At 37.6% G+C, this 21,467-nt stretch overlaps 1 protein-coding gene across 12 annotated transcripts in view; it reads left to right on the forward strand.

Annotated features, from left to right (window-relative positions):
- PLEKHA1 (pleckstrin homology domain containing A1) overlaps window positions 1–20,836 on the forward strand; it is a 38,697-nt gene extending 17,861 nt beyond the window's left edge. For 2 of the 12 annotated variants that reach the window (XM_030486716.1, XM_030486717.1), the window contains exons 3-12: window positions 1,747–1,803; window positions 3,261–3,306; window positions 5,290–5,387; window positions 7,934–8,065; window positions 9,677–9,820; window positions 10,917–10,985; window positions 12,750–12,814; window positions 13,665–13,728; window positions 14,938–15,027; window positions 18,318–20,836. In XM_030486716.1, coding sequence (XP_030342576.1) covers window positions 1,747–1,803; window positions 3,261–3,306; window positions 5,290–5,387; window positions 7,934–8,065; window positions 9,677–9,820; window positions 10,917–10,985; window positions 12,750–12,814; window positions 13,665–13,728; window positions 14,938–15,027; window positions 18,318–18,647 — 1,095 coding nt within the window. In that variant the 3' untranslated portion in view covers window positions 18,648–20,836. Of the gene's footprint in view, window positions 1–1,746; window positions 1,804–3,260; window positions 3,307–5,289; window positions 5,388–7,933; window positions 8,066–9,676; window positions 9,821–10,916; window positions 10,986–12,749; window positions 12,815–13,664; window positions 13,729–14,937; window positions 15,056–16,137; window positions 18,134–18,317 lie in introns of all 12 variants that reach the window. The other 10 variants (XR_003991485.1, XM_032919944.1, XM_030486718.1 and 7 more) reach the window with 10 other exon arrangements.
- Window positions 20,837–21,467: the final 631 nt, after the last annotated feature.

Below are 21,467 nucleotides of genomic sequence, written 5' to 3' on the forward strand. Positions count from 1 at the left end.
TTCCACAGAGATTCCACGGAGTTTTAACATTAATATTTGCACTGCACACCTCATAGAGGTTTTAATTTAGGCTTTCTTATGTATTTTATAGTGTTAGCATTCATGTACAAGTGAAAGGGTGCCTTGCAAGGGGCACGTTGAAGCTTCTTGATTTTTCTTCCACTGTTCTAGTTTTGAAGAGCAATGGAGTTTTTATAGAGCAACTATGTTGGAGACCACTCTAAATCCTTGAAGTGATGAAACTCTCCGTGTAAGATGAGCCTACAGCGTGTGCAGAACTTCACTGGGCTCTTTGTTGCTGATAGATGTGCTCTATTTGTAGCTGTGAAAATAATGGCTTTAAGCCCACCAATAACCACACTACTATCCTAATATAAAACTGGTATATGCTGGGATGTAAATACTTTGGATAAAGTAAAAGTTATATTAATTTATTTGAGCAGAATGGAAAGAATTCTTTTTTAAAAATTTCAGTGTTACCACTCTATAGTAAGCCTATAGGAAGAACCTACTTCTTACTGTTAGTATATGAATGGCATATAAACCAGTATTTGTCTGTCTTTCTGACTCTGTAGGTAGGGTTAAGGCTCCTCTTTGGGATATACAAGTACATCAGGTGCTATGGAATAATGAAGAACACTTTAGCTGGGGAAAGGATTGGCAAGCAGATGCAGTATAGAATCATAGGGCTTCCAGGGAGGCATGTAGTGAGAAGAATGATACTGCAGCATAAAAGACCATGACAGGGCAAGGGGGAATGGCTTTAACCTGCCAGAGGAGAGATTGAGATGAGCTCTTAGGCAGAAGTTCTTCCCTGTGAGGGTGCTGAGGCGCTGGCACAGGGTGCCCAGAGAAGCTGTGGCTGCCCCATCCCTGGCAGTGTTCAAGGCCAGGTTGGACACAGGGGCTTGGAGCAACCTGCTCTAGTGGAAGGTGTCCCTGCCCATGGCAGGGGGTTGGAACTTGCTGAGCTTTCTGGTCACTTAAAATCATTCTAGAATTCTATGAAAAAAGCATATGGAAAACAACACTATGTAAAGGAGTAAAATTAGGAAGACTGTTCCATCAGAATTAAGGAAAGTATTAACCATGTTTTGTGTTGCTCAGTGCTTTAACTCTTGTCTTTCTAAGCTACTAGCTGATTGTGAATACTAATGTTAATTTTAAGACTTAATAGTATGTTAAGCAAGAATGTAAAAACAACGGAGAGCTCCTTTATTGCATATGTATACTTAGGCTTAACTGCAACTTTAGGAAGTGTCATGGTCTTTCCCTGCAATGACTTTAGTATTAAATGAAAAGACTGTGATATTTCAATCCACTTGAAAAATATGTGAGACAGCCTTTGAAGTATCTGACATAATAGATGAATGTCACTTCTTGTCCCTTCCGCCTGCCCTGGTCAAAATACATAAGACTCCAACATCTGTTAAGGAAAAAGTATTCTTTCCGGATTTCCTGGATGCAGACCTGCAAGAATCCTTTTTCCTCTTGTAAAATACATAAACCTCTGAAACAATTACTATTTGTATTGTTTCTAGCAGTCTTTCTGTTTTTAGTTGATTAACAGATGTGTGTACAATAAACAAGTAGTTTAGATCCTGTTCCAAGCATGCATTGTGTATTGTCTATAAAAACACGTAGGATTTTCTTTTTGTTTGGGGAATTATTTGCTTTTTATGCTAAACACTTGACTGTGAGATGAAAATAAACTAGTTTCACTTTGTAACATATGATTTGTTGCAGAATCTTCCCTCTGGATCTCCACCTGTGGGAGTCATTAAACTTACCTATATTTCAAAGGTAAGATAATATGCAAGACACTTGGTGCTAAATTATTGGTGAGAACTACTGAAGTCCTCAACTTTAGACAACTTCAAATGTCTTTTACATAGTGCATGGGAAGCCTTTTGCTTGTCTGCTGCTCCTGAATTCTAGAGAAGTGTTACAGACACTTCAATGCTACCAGGTTAAAATCAGAACAGACTCATTACCCTGTTGTCTGTGTCTGTTTCGTGGTTTCAAATGGCAGCTCTTTGTGCTGCATGGAATTAATATTTCTGAACTGCATGTTTCAGTTCTTTATGAGTATTTGAATTCCAATTAGTCTTGAAGAGAAGACAGGCTCTTTATGACGTGGAAGATTAAGTCTTTGGGTGTGATAATTTGCAAGTAATAATGTTCTTTAATAGAACAGCAAACTTTCTAACTTTTACTTAGCTCATTACACTCTGTGTACACTCACATGCAAATATGTCTGAAAGAAAAACTGAACTAAGAATGTCTCCATTATTAAATTTGTAGTAAATACTGTATTAACAAATAAGTGGAGAAAAATAACTGGCCTCCTCTTGGTTTTCTGCTCGTTTTTCATCTTTCCTTTGCTTTTCTTGTTGTCATACTGAACCTTCCCACCTTCCATTTTATTTCTTATTCTTGTAAAAGATATTCTTGACGCTGCTTGTATCATGAGTACAGAAATGTCTGTGGAGACCTGTTTATGTCCTTCCTGGTTTCCTTGTGGGCTTACTTTGCTCCAGACCTCACAGTTGTCCCCTTCGGAACCTTGTGTCTCACTTTTAGTGGGAGCAGGGGTGGTCGCCTGTGCCTGTGCGCACCTTTGCCGCAGCTCAGGTGTGCCTCCTGGGTGGATGCTCTGACTTCCCATAGTTTTTCTAGTTGTTGTATGTGTTTTTTCCTGTTTCTGGCCCAGAAAAGGGGTTTGATGTGAGAGGCTGCTTTGCCTTGTCCCTCGCCCTTGGTAGAAGTGCTCTGTAATGTAAAAATGTCAATACCTCTCTCAAAACAGAACACTCGCTTCTCTTCTCCCCCAACACTGCAACATTTTAGAGGCTCCTGAAGAAAAGCGGCTGCTATTATTTTCATGTTTATGAGCCAAAATGCAACCGATGTCCTTGACTGTATGAAATGTCCTTGAATCTTCAGTTCAGTTGAGATGTAGAACTTCAAAATACAAGTGTTAAAAGTAGAAGTGTTATTTTTCCAGACTTCAACATTTGGTAATGAATCCTTAAACTTAAGGAACAGGAACATATGGCGTAAGCTGTTTCTTGCCATAGGTTGCACATCTTGAACTGAACTTTATGTAGTATATTTTGTTATATCTGTTATATCTTTATATCTAGCAAGCTTGCTGTGCTGCTGATCTTCAAATGTAGCCACTTGAAAGAGAAAAAATGTGATATCTGATGTACATTTTGTATGCACAGTGATATTTATAATCTGAATTTCCTTACTAGGTTAGCGATGCAACTAAGCTAAGGCCAAAGGCAGAGTTCTGCTTTGGTAAGTTCTTGCACACAACATATGCATCAAGTACATTCTTCAAAACCAAATATAATGTTGTGTAATTCACTAGATATATCTGGTAGTGTATAGTTTTAAAATTACTTATATTCACTGTTTCCTCTTTAGTACGAGGGAATTGTTGGGTTCTTCGTAGGGTGTTTTTGTGGCTTTTCATATTGCAGTTCAATGAGGAGTAGGTGAGAGCTGGTTTTCAGATGCTTGACATTTTTGAGGCATTAATAAGCTAATGGAAAATGCTGGGTGTTTTCAAAAGCATGGCATGCCTGTCAGCTCTGAAGACAAGTAATTTAACTATTTCAATCTGTATTACTGATAAAAGAATGAACTCATCAAAAAATACAGTCAGCCAGTGCTCTTGTTAAATTTTAGCCTCTATTGCTGCACCAAAAAAGAATTTGCTTTGGGTACCTGTTAGTTTGATACTTAAACTTATTTAAACCTGAATAAAGCTTTAGATAATCATAAAAACCCCTTATAAGTAATTTGCCCAGAATTTAATGTAGTTCCAGGGTTGTTTTTGACAAGCAATTGGTGTTCACAAAGTATGTGTAGAGACTGGAATCAGCCTCTGCTCTGTTTAAGAATAACCATTCTCTATGGCTGCATTCATGTAAGACTTCTAGCTGACATGAAGGTACTGAAAATGCCTGAAGGTTTAACACAGTTACTTCAGGTGTCCTTTACCATGTGGAGAGTTGTACGGGCCCAGAGAAGGCAACTCTACCAGACTTGTGCAGTCTCTGTGTTGAAGCTCATGAAACACTTGGTAAATCACCCCTTTGTGTAAGGCTTCAGGGTGTCAAGACTAGCACCTAGCGTGTCAAATCAGTGCCATCTACAGATTCCTCTGCACATGCATGTGGAGAGCTCTTTGTCTTCATCAGGCGTAAAGTTGCGCTTGTCAGTGGGCCAGCTCTAAAAAGCCTCAATGATCCAAGATGCTGGCTGAAAGCTTTGGCTATCTCTGATTTATTAAAGTGATTTTGATGCTTTTTAGAGGAAAAATTTACATTTATTGTCGTTTTATTCAAATACTGGGAGTTGTTTCAGTCAACTCATTATACAGTTCTGTATTTTGAGTTTATATTTGCATTTAATAATGTTTGCTTCATCCACTTTGGGGAGAAAGTCGATAGAAGAGTAAAAAGCATCTGTTTCTGGCACGTGTTTGCTGTTAGCAATGACCTGAAGAACTGTTATGTTATAGGTAGAGCAATGAAATCTGTTCAGACTTTAAAGTTCTGGGAAGGTTTTAGTCACTGGTCACCCTAAAACTAATTTCAACAGAAGTTCTTAGAATTTGTGAGAAAACTAACCATGATGTTTGTACTGGTACACAGAAATATGTTTGTCCTTTTTGGATAAAGGTAAGCTAGGTGTTGCCAGGTAGATAAATAAACTTACTAAGAATACACTTTCTCTGGCAAGTTACTCAAGTAAAATAAACTTCTATGTTCTGGCTATTTTAAAGTTGTTTGGTCCTGAGCATCATATACTTAGTAATCAATTTTGATTTTTCCACACATTTAAAGAAAAAATAATAGTACTTATCATAGTAACAACGAGTTTGTTGCAAAGGAGAACAGATACTGGTCATAGGATTAACAGGGGAAACTATAGAAGTCCCCAAGTGTAAAACTTTGTTGCTTACAGAAATTGAGAAAAGGGAAATGGAGCTGTACAAAGTTCTGATAAAATTCAAGGCTTTTCCTATGTAATAAAAAGAATTTAACAAATTCTGTATGATGCTTAGAAAATAGAAAGGAAAAATGGGGGTTCTCTTAGAATAAATTCTGTCAAGTGGATGTGTGTGTTTTAAGATGATTTTTCTAAACAGAAATGCAGCAGAGAACTTAAATACAACTGGATTTTTCCATCTGAAATCAAATCTTCTATGAAGTTCTTACGTTTGCTCTCAAATGGCAGTGTTCGTTAACTTTTCATAATGGCTTTCAACAGTTATGAATGCAGGGATGAGAAAATACTTTCTACAAGCCAATGATCAGCAGGACCTAGTTGAATGGGTGAATGTTCTGAACAAAGCTACCAAAATCACAGTAAGTGCTTTAGTTGCTATTTAGCAGTGCTTTCAAATGGTGACTGTCTCAAGATGCTTAAATGTGCTTTGCCTCCAGTTTTTTATGCTACAGTAGTTCTTTATCTCTACAAACAAGTCTTGGCTTGGCTTTCCAAGACTTGGAAGACTGTGCAGAACTCCCTCAAGCTTGAATTTATTTTACTTTTTGCTTTGGAACAAAAATATGATTCTCCTTTTCATTACAGCATATGATGGTTTGTAATAATTTTAAATTAACTATACACATTTAATATTAATTGAAATATCCAGAAGAAACTTGCAAGCAGGGAGAAGATACACGTGCATTTGCTTGCTGTCGAAAGTACTACTTAAGGTATCACTAAAATACTGAGCAAACACATCATGCCATGTTCCAAAGGCTCTTTAGTTATTTCAGGTAACATCCAGTCAAAGAAACATTAATGCATTCTTCTGATAAGTATTAAATTACTTTCCTGGTTTGCATTAGGACAGCTGGTTATCACATGATAGAAAATCCCACGTATTACCTCAGTCTTTGCAGGAGGCAGAAGTTACGGTTTTGTTTCTGTCTAGTTTTGGGAAGTGATGACAACTGTTTTGAGAGCATTCCTTTACAAAGAAGGGGTTCTGAGCATGGATGCACACATTCATGTTTGTTGTCAGCAACTTTCTCTTTTTTAGGTTATCTAAGAATATTTCCATGAGTTGTTTGTGTTGTTTTAATGTAGCCCTTTCTTTTGAGGTATAAAAATGTTACTACTATTAATAAATAAAAAGAACAAAAGCTCCAAGCCTTCTCACTCGGGTTTTTCATAAGGAGGACACCACAACCAGGCTTGAATTGTTGCCAGCTCAAGAAACAGGGTGAATAAAGAATTCATTATGTCACATTAGAATTTAGTCTGCAAGCTGCTTGTCATGTTTAACTTGCATTCTAAATGGCTGGTGAAGTCATTAGTATTTTTTGTCTTTGAAGGAACAAGCTAAGATCATTCAATTCTTAATTTTCACAGGAGCATTACTTGCTGTAGGTTGTAATCCTCCAAGATTTCTTGCATTTTTCAGTACTCTGAGTGCTGATAACTTGAAAATAACTATGAACCTCTGCAGTCTAGCACATTGTGTACCTATTTGAGTGCTGTTTGAAAATGCACTCCTATCAGAAGGTGGTTGTGCGGTTGGTCTGTAACATTATAAGTAGGAGTCTGTGACAACTGAAGCACTTACCCATAAAGCTGTAGCTACAACCCCCTTCCATTGAAAGGCTGAAGCCCATGATCTGTGCGCACTGGGAGGGAGTTTTCTTCTTCAGCACCAAACTTGGCTGTGAATAGAGCCCCCTTTTACCTGTGCTGGCAAAGCTGGGTGTCGTGCAAGGCTGTTTCTTGGTGGAAGTGAGAATGAGCCCGACACCACAGCTGAGCAAGCTGCTGAGTGCCACTTTCACTTGGCCAAGTGAAGGGGGTAACTGTCCCAGGCTGACATTGGTGCTCTCAGGACTGTTTGTACTTCTTTGCAGGCTGTTTTTCTGGAAAATAAGCAGTCCTGGGCATAGGAACCAGAATCGCAGCAGACTATAAAGTAGCTTAGTTTTTGTCTAGATCAGTTCAACTTCAAGTTTTGAATGTGCCACAGTTTTGGATGGCAACTCGCTGTGTAAAGACCATTTGCGTGTCCCTTTCAGAAGGAATCTGCGTGTCCTGCGTAAATATCCAGCAATTTGCTGGCTGGAATATTTCGGTGTGAGACTCTTGGTCTCTTCTTGCTGAAGTTGCTTCAGATTCACTATATTAACATTAGGGGTGAAAGGAGATGATAAATAAAAATGTCCTAGGTAGCCAGTCAGTGCGTTTCTTGTTTTACACATTATTTACTTCTTGCACAAACTCAAATTTGAGTAAACATTTTAGATCAAAACACTTATTGGGAAATTAAATTACTGTAGTGTTTTGATTGCTTTAGTTTCACATTTGAGAGAATTATCTAATAGCTAATGATAGTTAGTTATGCTGATTTTGACAGAATTTGGCAATATAGGCAGGATTCACGGAGATAGTACACACAGTCTTTGTGCCAAGTCTTGGAATATGAGTACACATGTCACACTGGTCAGGTATCTTATTTGGCACAAGTCTCAATGCTGTAACCCCATATTTGTGGCTGTACCGTGCTGCTCTGCAGGCACTGGGGCATCCCCAGTCTAAAGCACTTGCTACTAAAACTGAAAGCAAGTGAAAAATAAAGAACCAGTTCTACAAATTAGCACAACTATAGCATTAGATCAACTATAGCATTTATGGCATAGCTGGGAATTGATTTTTAGATGTCAAGACACTTGATGGAATGTCTTTATCACCACCAGATCTTCCAAGACCCAAAGCATAGCCATTGCAACAGACTTTCATGTAAGCTGTTTCTAACCTTTTACAATTAGAGAACATTTGTTAAATCCTGCTGAAAATCAAATGAAAAAATCTTGAGTAATGATTAGAGCTTTTTTAGGTCTTCATAAAACTTATGTTGATTATTATTTTCCACTTTCAGGTACCAAAGCAGTCTGATCCTCTCTGTCAGATGGATAATGCAAATCGTCAAGCTGAAAGTCCAGGTGGAAAGAAGCAAGTCTCTTACAGGACAGAAATTGTTGGTGGTGTTCCTATCATTACACCTACCCAGGTAATACCCTTAAGACAAGTGGGCTGTTATTTGATAGGGAAAGCTCTGTTGTTTGACCGGCAAATAGGTTATGCATCACAATATAGCTTGCTCAGATGACATATATTTTGATGTGCACCTCTTACTGATACTCACTGGGGGGGGTTGAGGGTTTTACTCCCTTTATGCAAGGTTTTATTCCCTTTATACAAGAATTATACAAGATTACAAATAATTACTTGAGTATTGGGGGGTTTTTTGCTCAGAGATATTGGTTAGTATGCTGAAAACATCTTTTTGTGTGTGTGAAATGAACTGTTGGTGGTAACGATGCCAAAGTTCCATCTTTTTTTGACTGCCAGGAAAAGTGGGCAAAAAAAGGAGGTGATTATGTCAGCTGCTTATATATACACAATATTATTAGAGGTAATAAGAATGAGAGCAGATTAAACTGTTGCAGAAGGGCCTTATGAGATGGCATGTGTGGGCAAATAAGATAGTGGAATTCAGTGAAAATAAATATGATGTAAGGGATTTTGGGAAAAACAATCCTAGTTGTTATAGAAAATACTGGATTGTGAAATAACCATTTCCACTTGAGAGGTAAGACTTACAGTCATACTCTGAAAACATCATCTTAGTGTTCAGTAACAGTGGAGGAAAAACCCCATAAATACTAGGAGTTGCTACAAAAAGAATAAGGAGCAAAACAGCAAACATCTTTGCTGTATAAATCCTGTCTTTGACCAGACTTTGATTACTGTGGCCAGTTTTGTTTTCACCTTAAAAACAAGAACTAGAAAGGTTCAAAGAAAGATCTCAAGGATGACTGGTCCATGTGAGGAACAAATGAGTAAGGTAGTACTCTTCCATGTAGAAAAGAAATAACTAAAGGAGGATACAAGAGCTATATAAAATTGCAATTAGTATCGTGATTCATGATACTCCAGTTTGAGAGCTGTGGGCTTTTAGACAAAGCTAATGGTGTAGCCAGGTGAAACAAAAGGAAGGAGATCTTCTTTCAGTGAGAAATAAAACATAAGGTACTCCTTGCCAAAAGATGGAGTGAATGCCTGAGTTTGAGAGAGTAGACAAGCTCATGGAAGAAGAATCTATGCAGTGTTAAAGATATAGACCTGTATCTGTTTCTGGAAGTTCCCTGAGCTAAAAAGTTACAGATTGGATTAATGTCGTGTAAATTACATGTATACGTCTGAACTGATTTTAAGTTGGTGGATTCTGATGTGTCTTATGGTCCTAGAAACAGACTTTTCTCTGATGTAGCCACCTCTAGTGTTTTGCCCTTCGTCATGTTATGTGTTTGCACTAAATACATGGATATATCTTGGGTTCAGGTCTGTAGTGTTCTTCATTGGGTGTCTGTCAATATTGCTTGAGGATACCCAGCACTTTCTTGTTTTAGTTTCTAAATGGAGCTTGCCAAGTACTCAACAAGAGCCCTTGGAGTTGTCTCTAGATATCAGTTGAAGAATTTTGTCCTTTCAAACAAATTGGAAATGGGATTTGTGAGCGTGAGATGATGCCATTCTTCCCTATTACAACTAGTACAGTTATTCTTTGACCTTTAGAGAAAAAACTGAGAGTATTCTGAACTTTCCTGCTTTTTTCTAGAAAGAAGAACCCAGTGAGTGCAGTGAAGGGGGTGATAGGAATTATTTGAAACGGTCACAAAGTCACCTTCCTTATTTTTCTGCTAAGCATCCCCCAGATAATGCTATTATCAAAGCTGGTTACTGTGTAAAACAAGGAGCAGTGGTAAGTATTTGAGATCAGTATGTTTCCTTAATCAAAGGTCCTAAGGTGATAGTTTTACTTACCAAATAGATGGTTAAAACAAAAAAGACGTAATTGCCAGTAACTCTAGCACAACCAACAATATTAAGGATGGCTAAAGAGAAGACTCATCCTCCAGTAGCATGTAATTTATTGCTGTATTACTTCTTTTCATAACATTCTTCAGTCTTATATTGTTGGAGACATTTAGAGAGGAAAAGTGTGTGCACAGAGGCTTTTGCATCATGGTTAGTGTATGCCATAAAGAATTATTCTGTCCTGCAGTTATGTAGAGATCCTTATTTATCATATTAGAAGCATCTAAATGAAGGCAGAAGTGTAATGTCTGCATGCTTTTTAAATCACTAAAATGCTTCAAAAAAGCTAATACTGCAGTTCAGAGGAAGAATTATACAACCTGCCAGACTGATTAACGCAAGTGGAACTATTCACATGATGCCTTGCTAATAGAAGGAACAGATAGTTCAGATTAAGTAAGATGCTTCGTGACTTCTCAGGCTAATTTTATCTTGGATTATGAAGCTTCTTCCTTAACATTCCTTATTTTTAAATTTATAAAAATAAACTAGAAACCTTTCATGTACTGTCTTTTAACATTCCCAGTGGGTATTTGTGCCGCTGAGTTGCTACAGTTTCAAAGGAGATAGCTGAACAATTCCTACAACAGAAAATAGCTTCCAGAATCTTTAATTTTAGCAGTTGAAAAAAAAATAAAATTAATAGGGCAAAGTCTTGCAGAATTATTTTGGGGACATTATATTAATACACATCACACATCTAAATAAATTAGAACCTGCTCTAGTGGAAGGTGTCCCTGCCCATGACAGGGGGTTGGAACTGGATGAGCTTTAAGGTCCTTTCCAACCCAAACCAGTCTGTGATATATTAAAAATAGACATGAAAGATTAATAATTATAAATAGGAATTATATAATATCACATATTAGAAATATAAACTAGAATTATAAGTTGAAAACATAAATAGATGCTTAATATATAAAATACAAATATATTTACATGTCATAAAATATATAAATGTTTATATTTTCCTTTAACAGATGAAGAACTGGAAGAGAAGATACTTTCAGTTAGATGAAAACACAATAGGATATTTTAAGTCTGAACTGGTAAGTTTTCCAATATGTGTTGTTTTCCAGTGTTATCCGGTGATACTTGCAAGAAAATTGGAAGAAATATGTATATGAAAAATGTGCAGTGCTGCTCCTGGAGCGCTGAACTCTAGACTGGAATAACTTCCCATGGTTGGGAAGAGTTAAAAATTAATAGGGTGGCTGTTAACTTGGACTTCAGTCTTCTCTTTGGGAATCTGTCTGTAGGGCGCTGATGAACAGGAATAGGGTGTATTGTACAATCACCCTGATTTTTGTATTAGCATCTTATGTCACTTTGCACTCACTAATTGTGTTCCTGAGATAGCTGGTTGTTATGTGGAGAGACAAAGCTGTCATCTTGCCATTCTTAATTTCAAGTTAGAATTATGGGGTGGTTTATCATACACATAATGGGATCTTCTCCCATGACTTGTGTCACAAGGGCAGCCAAGACAGGCAAAGAACTCAGCTGTTCAGCAGCAACACTTACAGAGTTTATTTGGGTTTCATGATCTTTCTTCCACACTCATCACTCGTCAACCTTTTGGCCTATTTTGACCAAATGTTAAGGGCATTCAGGCAAGTGGCTGGTACTGGATGCAGTCTGTTTTCCCCAAAAGGAATCCCACACTTACTAAACATGGGAAAATATGGAGCTAAGGAGTGAAGTCTGAGTTGTAGAGTAGTGGGAATTATGGAAATTTGAGTTTACAGGCCAACTGTAAGATGCCAAATGTCAAGAACCCAAATTTTAGGCTGTTTCTGAAAAGAAATTTTGCTTTATTTTGACGAGAAAGTAAACAGTAGCAGGCATTTGGTTTTGCATCATTATCTTTGTTAAAGTGTCAGCATAACACGCTTCTGACTCATTGCCTGTAATACATACATTTGATCCGCTATAGAAACAAGTGATCTAATGAAAACTGACATTTGAGGATGGTTATATTTAGGTGACATTCACTGTTTGCTCTAACAACATAAATCTCTTAAATATATGTAATAGAAACTGTACAGAAAGTCATTCAGAGCTGACAGCTTTTGTTTTGACCATAAGCTGAAGCCAAATGAAGTCACCCATTGTAACATTGCTTAAAGAAGACACAGTAGGAGGTAAAATAAGTTGGGTTTGTTTGTGTTTGACTGCGACAACCACAGGAAAATAATAGTATGTGTGACATCACGTTGTCATGGCAAAAGTGAAAGTATTTCTGTTTGAATGTTCTCACTTTTTTCCTCTTTGTGACACTTTGACAGAATTGTAACGCTTGTTTTTGTTACAGTAACAGAATTTTCATATGCTTTAAGAATTCTTGCTCTGTAACAGGCTTTGGTACAACTGATTTGTGTGTTGTTTTTAATTATATTGAGCCTAGGATACAGTTAATCTTATTTAAAGCCATGTCAGTACAATTGCAAAGCATCTTGTAGCATTTCATAGCAAATATATGTAATGACAATTGTACTGAAATGAGCTGCTTGAGGCCAGATTCAGTTTTCTGATCTGCTTAGGGGTGGTTGTCTCCCTTACAGTAAGGTGAATGAATGATTTTGTGTATTTTACTTCTTGATTTGGCTTCCTCTTCATTGCAAGCACCATTGTTATTTTAATACTTAGAAAAGCAACTTCAATTCAGGTTGACACCAGCTTTTGCTTAAATGACTGCCTTGAAAATCTCATTTATCTACCTCTGCTGCTGTCAGCTGTCCTGACCTCTGGCTTTTTGACTGTCTTATAGTTGTTAGATATTCTCTACTGAAATACTTTTGCCTTCTTTTCAGGAAAAGGAACCTCTCAGGGTCATACCACTTAAGGAGGTCCATAAAGTTCAGGAATGCAAACAAAGGTGAGAAGTACGGATGCTGTGACGTAGGGTGTAGTACACTGCTTTGTCATGGCCAGCCTACTCGTTGGAAACAATGGAGAACTTTGATTCCTTCAGTTGGTGTATGCATGTGTGATACTTTATTTCTGGGGCAGCAGGCAGTTTGTGCCTCAAACTGGTTTTGATGGTTCTCTATTAGTGTGTGTTTCAAACTTGTAATGTTCAATAGAATGTAAATGCATTGGACAAGGGTGGAACAAAGGAATACTGTGCAGTCATGAGTTAGAGATGCATAGGTGCTGTCTGATTTGAGGCAGCAATTTTAGGAGTCTCTATTCTGCTTCTGTAATCTGTGAACCTTTAGAGGCCTTTACCTTATGTTAAATGTCTGCATTTAGATGAGAACACTCTTCCTCCTCTTGTTTCCATCCCACCAAATGGCAGTATACAAAGGAATGAATTGCCTTTGTAGTAGTTATGATGGATATTGATTTTGATGTCTTTACCAGGCTACTGTTTAGGACTAATACTTTGTGAAGACATAAACAAAATATATGTGAAACTTACAGAAATTTTACTAGAACAATAAATATTTTTCAACATAACATGATATGTTTTAGAATGTTCCAGTTAAAAATGGATATAGTATCACACAAGCCACTGATAAACTGAAGAGTCTTAGGGCTAAAATGAGTAGGAGATGCTGGTTTTCTTTTTCCTATTTGGTATTTACCGAAAAACCAACAGTAGAGTGATAAGGAAATGCAAAGGTCTTCAGACAACAAATGCTCTCTGCTCGTCCTAGAGTCTCTGTAAAATAAAGTGGGAAAGTTGTACTTGCTGTTGAACTGTTTTTGTGCTTCATTTACAGTGATATAATGATGAGAGACAATCTCTTTGAAATTGTAACAACTTCTCGAACCTTTTATGTACAGGTAATGTCTGTTTTTTAAACTTTGGGCAAAACAAAGAGACTACCATAGTCAAAGCAGAGAAGTGCTGCTATTTTGCTTTTAAAGTTGTACTTGACTATGCTGTGATTTTCAGAAGGAATGTGATTTCTGTTACATTTCGGAAAGATGTATATAAGAAATCTTTCACCTAACAGCAAGTGTTGTGTCGGTAGTGTATGAAAATACTGAACAATAAATCCTAATGTGATTTTGTTGGCATTTGGGTCTTCACATTTTGTAGGATCAACTCAATATATTAAATCTTTTATTTTGAAGTACTGAATTTTTAGGTCTAGTAACAGATTTCTGAGATTCAAGTTAGTTTCCACATTAAAATACCTACTAAACCACAGCAACGTTTAGATATCCATACCTATTTAGTAATATGAATCCATGTGCACTTTATCCTCTGCATCCTTACCATGTTACCTCCTACAAATCACAAAGGCTTGCTTTTCCTAGCTACATGGGAATGTGATGCTCATAGTACTGGAAATGAGGGTTTCCCTTGTACGATCAGAAAGGTCTGTATAGTCTAATACAGGCAGTGGTGCCAGATGCTGTGTTATGAGCTGAACATTACTGACATGTTGCAGATGTTTCTTGCTGGGTGGATATGCTAGTTTAATAAATCTGCGACCTAATTAGGAGATAGCTTTAGCTTTTGATCTGCCTTTACCCAGATATGTGCACCCTCGGTGTTCAGTGTTCATCTCTTGCATCTGTGTTGGATTGTTGTTCTAAGTAAATGTACAGCTGAGCCCCAACAGAGACTGGTTTTTATTTGACTGCAACTCTTCAGTAAATACCTCACAGAAGTAAAGTGCAGCAATGACTGAAGAGTACAGAAGTTATATTGTTGGCCAAAATCTGCTTAAGAGGAGTCAGATCTGTAAGAATTCCTGTGGGTGCTTTAATTTTTTTGTTTGCTGGAAGTAAAGATTTGAGTCTAGAGTATGCAAATAGTATAAAAATACATACTTCTTGCTTAATATTGTATATAGCTATATACATATAGTAAATTCAGGGTAAGATTGTAAGAAATGCCAGGGTTAAAGCCACAGGGACTTCCATTTCTTAAATAACAGACTACTGAAGTAGGCTAGGGCTGTCATTTTAATGCAGATGGTCAGGACACTGGGACATTTGCAAGTTGATCATGTTAAATACAATGCATGTTGTTTGATCCAGGCGGACAGTCCAGAAGACATGCACAGTTGGATAAAAGCAATTTCTGGGGCCATTGTAGCACAGCGGGGACCTGGAAGATCAGCAGCTTCCGTATGTTACTCTGAACTTCAGAGAAAATGTGATTAGTTGATGTTCCCTTGTGCACATAAAGTTCTAATTGTTTTTTTTTTCCCCTCTCACCTGTCCTCTATCCTGTCCTGTAGTAACATGACATCTTTGCATGAACTTTCATACAGACTGGCATAAAATATGTTGTGTTTTTAATTGAGTACTTATCTAAGTCTTACCTATATATATAACTTTATGTGGATTGTATTGTCTTGAACATGTAGATAATGCAACTGCTAACCTAGAAAAAGTCTTCCGAGTTCAGTAGGATCTTTGTCACTACTACTAGTTTGGAAGTAAAATTGAAACATTCTAATTCCTGCGAGGTGTTTCTGCTGATTGCTGAGTTTTGCAATCAACTGGCAATATCCTAATTTGTTTTAAACAACTCTCACTACTAAATTGTCATTTTCTATTGTTAGTAGTCTATTGTATATGCAGATACAGAGTCAGAGTAACTTCTCTAAGAGATCTCTGCTCGCATGAATTAGTTTCTACTGTTGGAAATGTAGCATGAACACCACCGAGCTTTACTGAACTGAGACACTGTGACAAAGCTTAATATTTGTGAAGCCATGTGGATGCCAACACTTCATGCGTTTAAACTGCATTAGATGTTCAGTACAAAGTACATGAGCTTGTGAAAAGGAGCAACGGTTACTGTGGTGTCACAGTGTCTTCAAGTATGTCCAGATTCAACACATTGAGTACTTTACCGTTCAGATGTTGCAAGCTGTGGTTTTCACTTTCTGGCTATGGAATGTTTTGTAGTAAGCTGAGTATATCATTACCCCCATCATCTGAAATCTTAGGAGTTTAAATCTGGCTTTTGACTACACATTTGCATTGATTCAATGTTTCTGTTAACTCCATCTAAACTCTCAATAAGTTTTTGCAGCCAGGAGCTGCTTCACGCTTTGAAATAAAACTCCCCATCATAAATCTTGTTTCTTTTTGGGGGAATGAAGATATGCAGATAACTGTTCTATGTGTATGCTTATTTTTTTTGTGGGGCTAACTGAGCAATCTAGCTATTACTGTCTGCATCACTTCTTTCTTTTTCCCTCTCTTCTCTTCTTTCCCCAAGTATAGGTTACTCTAATCTTAGCTTTGCACTGTGTTCCAGATGCGGCAGGCCAGAAGGCTGTCGAATCCTTGTATACAGAGGTATACATCAAGAACTGGTGAATGCAGCACGTATGTGGGCTCTCATGTAAACTTGCCTTCTTAACAGAGGGCTAGAGACTAATTTGCACTATAAAAAACTAAAAGTATGGCTACCTGTTATCATTACCATTACTGAAAACTAACTCATAAATTATATCATTCACTTACAGGTTCACACTGTTTTTTCTTGCTTTTAAAATAATTGGGAATTAAAGCTGGCAAAACCATGTCTTTATACTTCAAAGCATACTGTGTATTTAAACATAAGTTATGTGATGTCATTGTAACAGGAAAGTATTAAACCTAATTTGCATGAGAGTTCATATTTCCATTTTACTTTCCATTTGTTTTATGAAACTGCGCAAAAGCAAAATGAGATTTAAGCTACCCACAAACTAATACAGATGCGTGCACAGAAAAACATGCACGTTGTAACTCTAGCAATTGGAAGGATAATGTTGTAGCCTGATTTGCATGGCTTCTAAGTCTCTGCATGAAATGATGCATTCCAACGTAGAAGCATTACAGTGTGTAATCAGTACACTGTTCAAAGCAGTCCACTTTAGGAGTAATCCAGCAGCATAGTCTCTTAACTGTGAAATTACAGTCAGTGTGGGTAGTAAAATCTGAGTATCCTTCAGCTCAATTTATAGACATCTTGTCCTCATATGCCTTACTTTTATGCTATTTGTTGAACTAAAGTTATTGAAAATAAGAATAGTAGGTAAATCACTGAATGATGTGGTTTTCTTGAATTGGAGTATCAAGTCAGGTGTGAAATAAGGCAATGTAAATAATGTGAAAGACTTCACTGAAACTCAGCACAAAACTGAAGTCCAAAATAAGTTGCACAGCTCCTTCACCCAATAATATTAGTTACTGGATTCTGCCAAGGACTACTGTATTTCTTTTTATAAATTATGATTAAATTCATGACCTCATGTCATAGCATTCTAAAACTTGGGAAACTGCTGTGAAAGAATAAGTATGTCATTTAGGATGTATATTTACATCTTGGACACACATCTGTGATGGGTTTTTTTGCTAATATATGTGCTTGAAAAGTGACTTGACTTGTGTGCACACATGGGTCTGCAGTTTAGTTCATGTCCTAATGCTGGTGATGGCAGAAGTGGCAGCTTCTGCAGCATTTAATGCGTGCAAAGTGAAGTGTTCACTGCATCATCCCACATGATTCAGCGATCACTGATAACATCACTTAAAACTGTCCAGCACTGCTTTAGATATCCCTAGGTATTTGGGAGGTCCTGACAGAACCAATAGATATGATGCAGAACCTAAGGAATGTTTTGTTCTGGAGCTGTACGTGAGGCAGGATATCCTAGGACATGTAAACTGGCACTCTGTGCCTATGCTGTAGACATCTAAATGGTTCCTAGGTAGTCTGGGAACTTGTTTCTATCAGCAAGTAAATGGTGGATGATTGCTTCCACAGTATCAATCTAACAGCTATGTAAAGGCCAACAGAATGGCCGTTAATAATAATAAACACAAGAAAATAAGTTGGCAATCAGAAGAAATAGCTTCAAAATCAGTTTCTTTTCTAGCTCCGTTAACCTTGGAAATTGTGATACTGTCATACAGTCTTGATGGCATAAAGTTGTTACTATTTTTGTTTGGTCCGTGGGGAGATTGGAACCCCATGAGGAGGGAACAGTAAAATGTGCATTACTTCAGGATTTAGGGTAGGAGTGCCTGATGTATATGAGTATGTTTGAATACATTTTTCTCTTGGAAAGGTGTCACTTTCAAGTGTGTATCTTCAAAAGGTTACTTAACATAGTAAAACAAGAAGCCTGAATTTACTGGACTATATTATAAAGTCTAAAGAGCTGCTGAGCTTGATTTGAGAAATATAATTTCTTCAAATGAAGAACCTGACGTTGCGTCACATACTGCTGTAAGCTCACATTTAATAACACACCGCCTTGAGAAAGCACCTGCCTCCTGCTGCTGTGGCTGATGCTTCGCTTTGTGTATTTTCTGTCTTGATTTTATTGTTTTCTCTGAGAGCAAAATCTGAAACTGCATCTTTCCAGTGTCATGTCATTGGCTTCATTTGACACGTGCTCTTCTTTTTCCAGGAGCATCCCGAGTCTTCTTCCGAACCCAACCATGCTCTCCGTTCTGCCATCCCAGCCCCAGCCTCCTCACATTCCACAGCCACTCACGGCAGCCCTCTGGTCCCAAACCCTCACGCCAAATACCCTGCCTTGGAGAAGCGAGGATTTCACGAGTCTTTTACCAAGGCCAGGCCAGGGAGCTACAAGATCCAGGTTGTCGCTCCAAGAGAATCAGCTTCCAAAGTGACTGAAGGGGGCTTCTCGGAACCCCAAAGTAAAAATGGCACTCAGGAACAGGATCCTGGCCTTGTGGATCTGGATGATGCAAGCCTTCCAGTTAGTGATGTGTAGTGATGGAAGTGTTTGGAGAATGATCCATTTGTTTGGTCCTCTTAATTTCCTTGCTCGGACTTTGAACCAAAGAAAATTATAGGAAATGAGAACTAATAAACCGGAACACTGATTTTTATATATATGGATGTGTGTGTGTTTGTGTGCACACATGTGTATATATAAGGTGTTTGTATATTGCCTTTCAGCTGAGGGTCAGAAATGGACCTTAGGTGTTTTCTCAAAGCCTGATAGTAAATCACTTACTAGGGAGGGGCCACTGCACAGTTTAGGAGGAAAAATAAAGCAAAAGACAAAACCAAAATGTACTTCTGCAAGTAAGCAAGGTACCAGCAACTCTTCATTCCTAATCTGGCACACTTACTAAATTCACATCTAATGCTACATTGTGGAGAACTTATTACCAACAAACGTGATTATTTAATTTCATTTTGAACTACAGTAAGACTTTAGGCATAGATGAGGATTGTTTCTCTCCATGACTTTCAGATACCAGGAAATGCACAGAAAGTTTCTTCTGTTCTTTAGGATCAACAGTGTCAACTGATTTGTTATCAGACCCAGAATTCTAAATTATGGAATTCTAATTATGGTGCTGTGAAATGTCCACTAAAAGAATATTTTGAATAGTCAGCCTATTTTTGATGCACTCCTAAAGGTGGGTTATAACCTTTTGCACATTGGAATTTCAATGGACTGCATGTCACAGTGTTTTCGAGGTGGGGAGAAGAGAAATTGGACTTTGAAATTTGGACACTTTCTAGGTCTTTTGACCTAAGTAGGGTCTCTATTGTGTTACATGAGGCTTTGCAGCAATTAATTTCTCTTAAATGTCTAAATGTATCGTTTGATAACTGTTTTGAGAATGGTTTTCCTATCAGTGCTTTGTGAACAGTTCTTGTCTCTGTATGGATCAGTAGAAGACCTCCTGGTTGTTGTTGTTGGTACTGAACTGTTCATAGTCATGCAATTGTGGCCTATAACTTTTGGTGCACTAAGAATCTTAAGTGCCTGTGTTTTTTCCTCACGTCGTTGAAACACTTTGGGATTAGTTCTGTACACAAACCATTCTTAATGGTTTTGAATGTTGGCTGGGGGTTGGTCTGAGCAGCATAGTCTGAAACAGCTATTTAAAACAGGAAACTTATGCTACGGATACCAGTGTTCTGGTATTGCACCTGCTAGCTGTGCAATATATGTTTTGTTTAAAAAGAGAGTATTTGTTCTTTGTGTACGCTGTGTTACGGGGCTTCAGTGATGCAAATGGGAAGAACCTTTACATTTCAAGTATCGGATTAGATGGAGTGTGTCCTGTTCATCTTTTTTTAACAAGAAAAATGTTTGCTTTAATCCCAACCCCACAAATATCTCATGCTGCTGCTTAGTGTGATTCAGATTGTCCAGCTTGGTGATACTTTGGGTTTTTTGGTCTCCTGGAACCTAAGATACATATCACACAAGTCCATCTTCTCTCCAACTTCCAAACTGACTTCCTGCTTGAGAGATATGGATGGCTTTACCATGATAATTTGTTGATCCAAGGATAGAATAATTGGTGTCATAGAAGAATGAATTATATCTAACTTCAAAACCTTAAATTCTATCAGCACCTTCATCTTTTTGTTTATCCATAAGCTAACTAAGCACTGTCTTAAGGCAGTGGTGTTTGTAAATGACTGGTTTTGTTTGACTCTTTAGATATATGTGAAAACTAGCACAGAATTGGAAGTTCCTGTAAATGTCTGTACTAGTATTGTAGGTTTTAACTTCTATACAGATAATAGCTCTTTAAAAGCTTATTTTTTCACAAGTACATTCTGTGTGGAAGACACTTTGCATTGAAATATTTTTTACTGTAGTCTAACATCTGAAATCACTCGCTCTGGTACAGCTTTCACACTGCATGTTCATTCTATTATATTTTGGTATTGGCAATTTTACACATTAGGTGGAGGTAAAGCAGCTCCATTATGGGCCTTACAAACAGAGGGGGGCAAAAAAGAAGAGAAAAAAGAAAAGAACTACTGTTGTAGTTCAGTAGCATAGGGAAGTATTTGTGGTTGGTAATTGTCAGGGTCTCCTATTTATCAGTACTTTTATAAATCTGTGAAAATTGTTAAATTATTTTAGAAACAGTGCTGTAAATATGTCACATTGAAATTGTCAATAAATCAGTTTGGGTAACTTAACATTTGGCTCAGTTTTCTTGTTAAAGATCAGAACAATATATTTCTTTTTAGCATATAAGAGGTCAGATTATCTTTTATCCAGCTATAATGTCTCTAATTCCTCAAATCAGATTGCGTAGCCTAAGAAAGAAATTGAACAGAATGAGCTGTTTTTCTTACGCTGTTCTTGGTCTCTTCTGTGGAATTTTTACCTGTTATGCAAGGGAAATTGATCAGGTTTCTTTTGCATCAGTGGAAGGGAAGGGATGAGGCACAGTAATATCAAGTTAACCATTTGGAAACCATCAGGCATCATCTGAAAGGGGAAAAACCCAGAACACCCCAGGAGAAAAAAATGTAACATGTTTTTCTGGCTTTATACTCTTGTGTAAGAAAGGTTCTCTCTCCAAAATGCTTTCCTGAAATAACACCACCTGGATAACATCTGGAAACACCTCACTGTATGGTAGACAGTGTGATACCATCAGGCTTGAGTGACTGCACTTCCCAAGTCCTTTTCCCTTTTGTAAAGCAGCACACTCAGTCTGTCTGTCCCAGCAGTACACAAGCTTCAGCTAAAGAACAGGAACTGAGTAAGATACAGGCTGAACACAGTTACTCAGATTCCAGCTCCACTGCGACATCTGGCTCT

The sequence above is a fragment of the Strigops habroptila genome, chromosome 5 (genome assembly GCF_004027225.2).
Source record: "Strigops habroptila isolate Jane chromosome 5, bStrHab1.2.pri, whole genome shotgun sequence".
NCBI lineage: Eukaryota > Metazoa > Chordata > Aves > Psittaciformes > Psittacidae > Strigops > Strigops habroptila.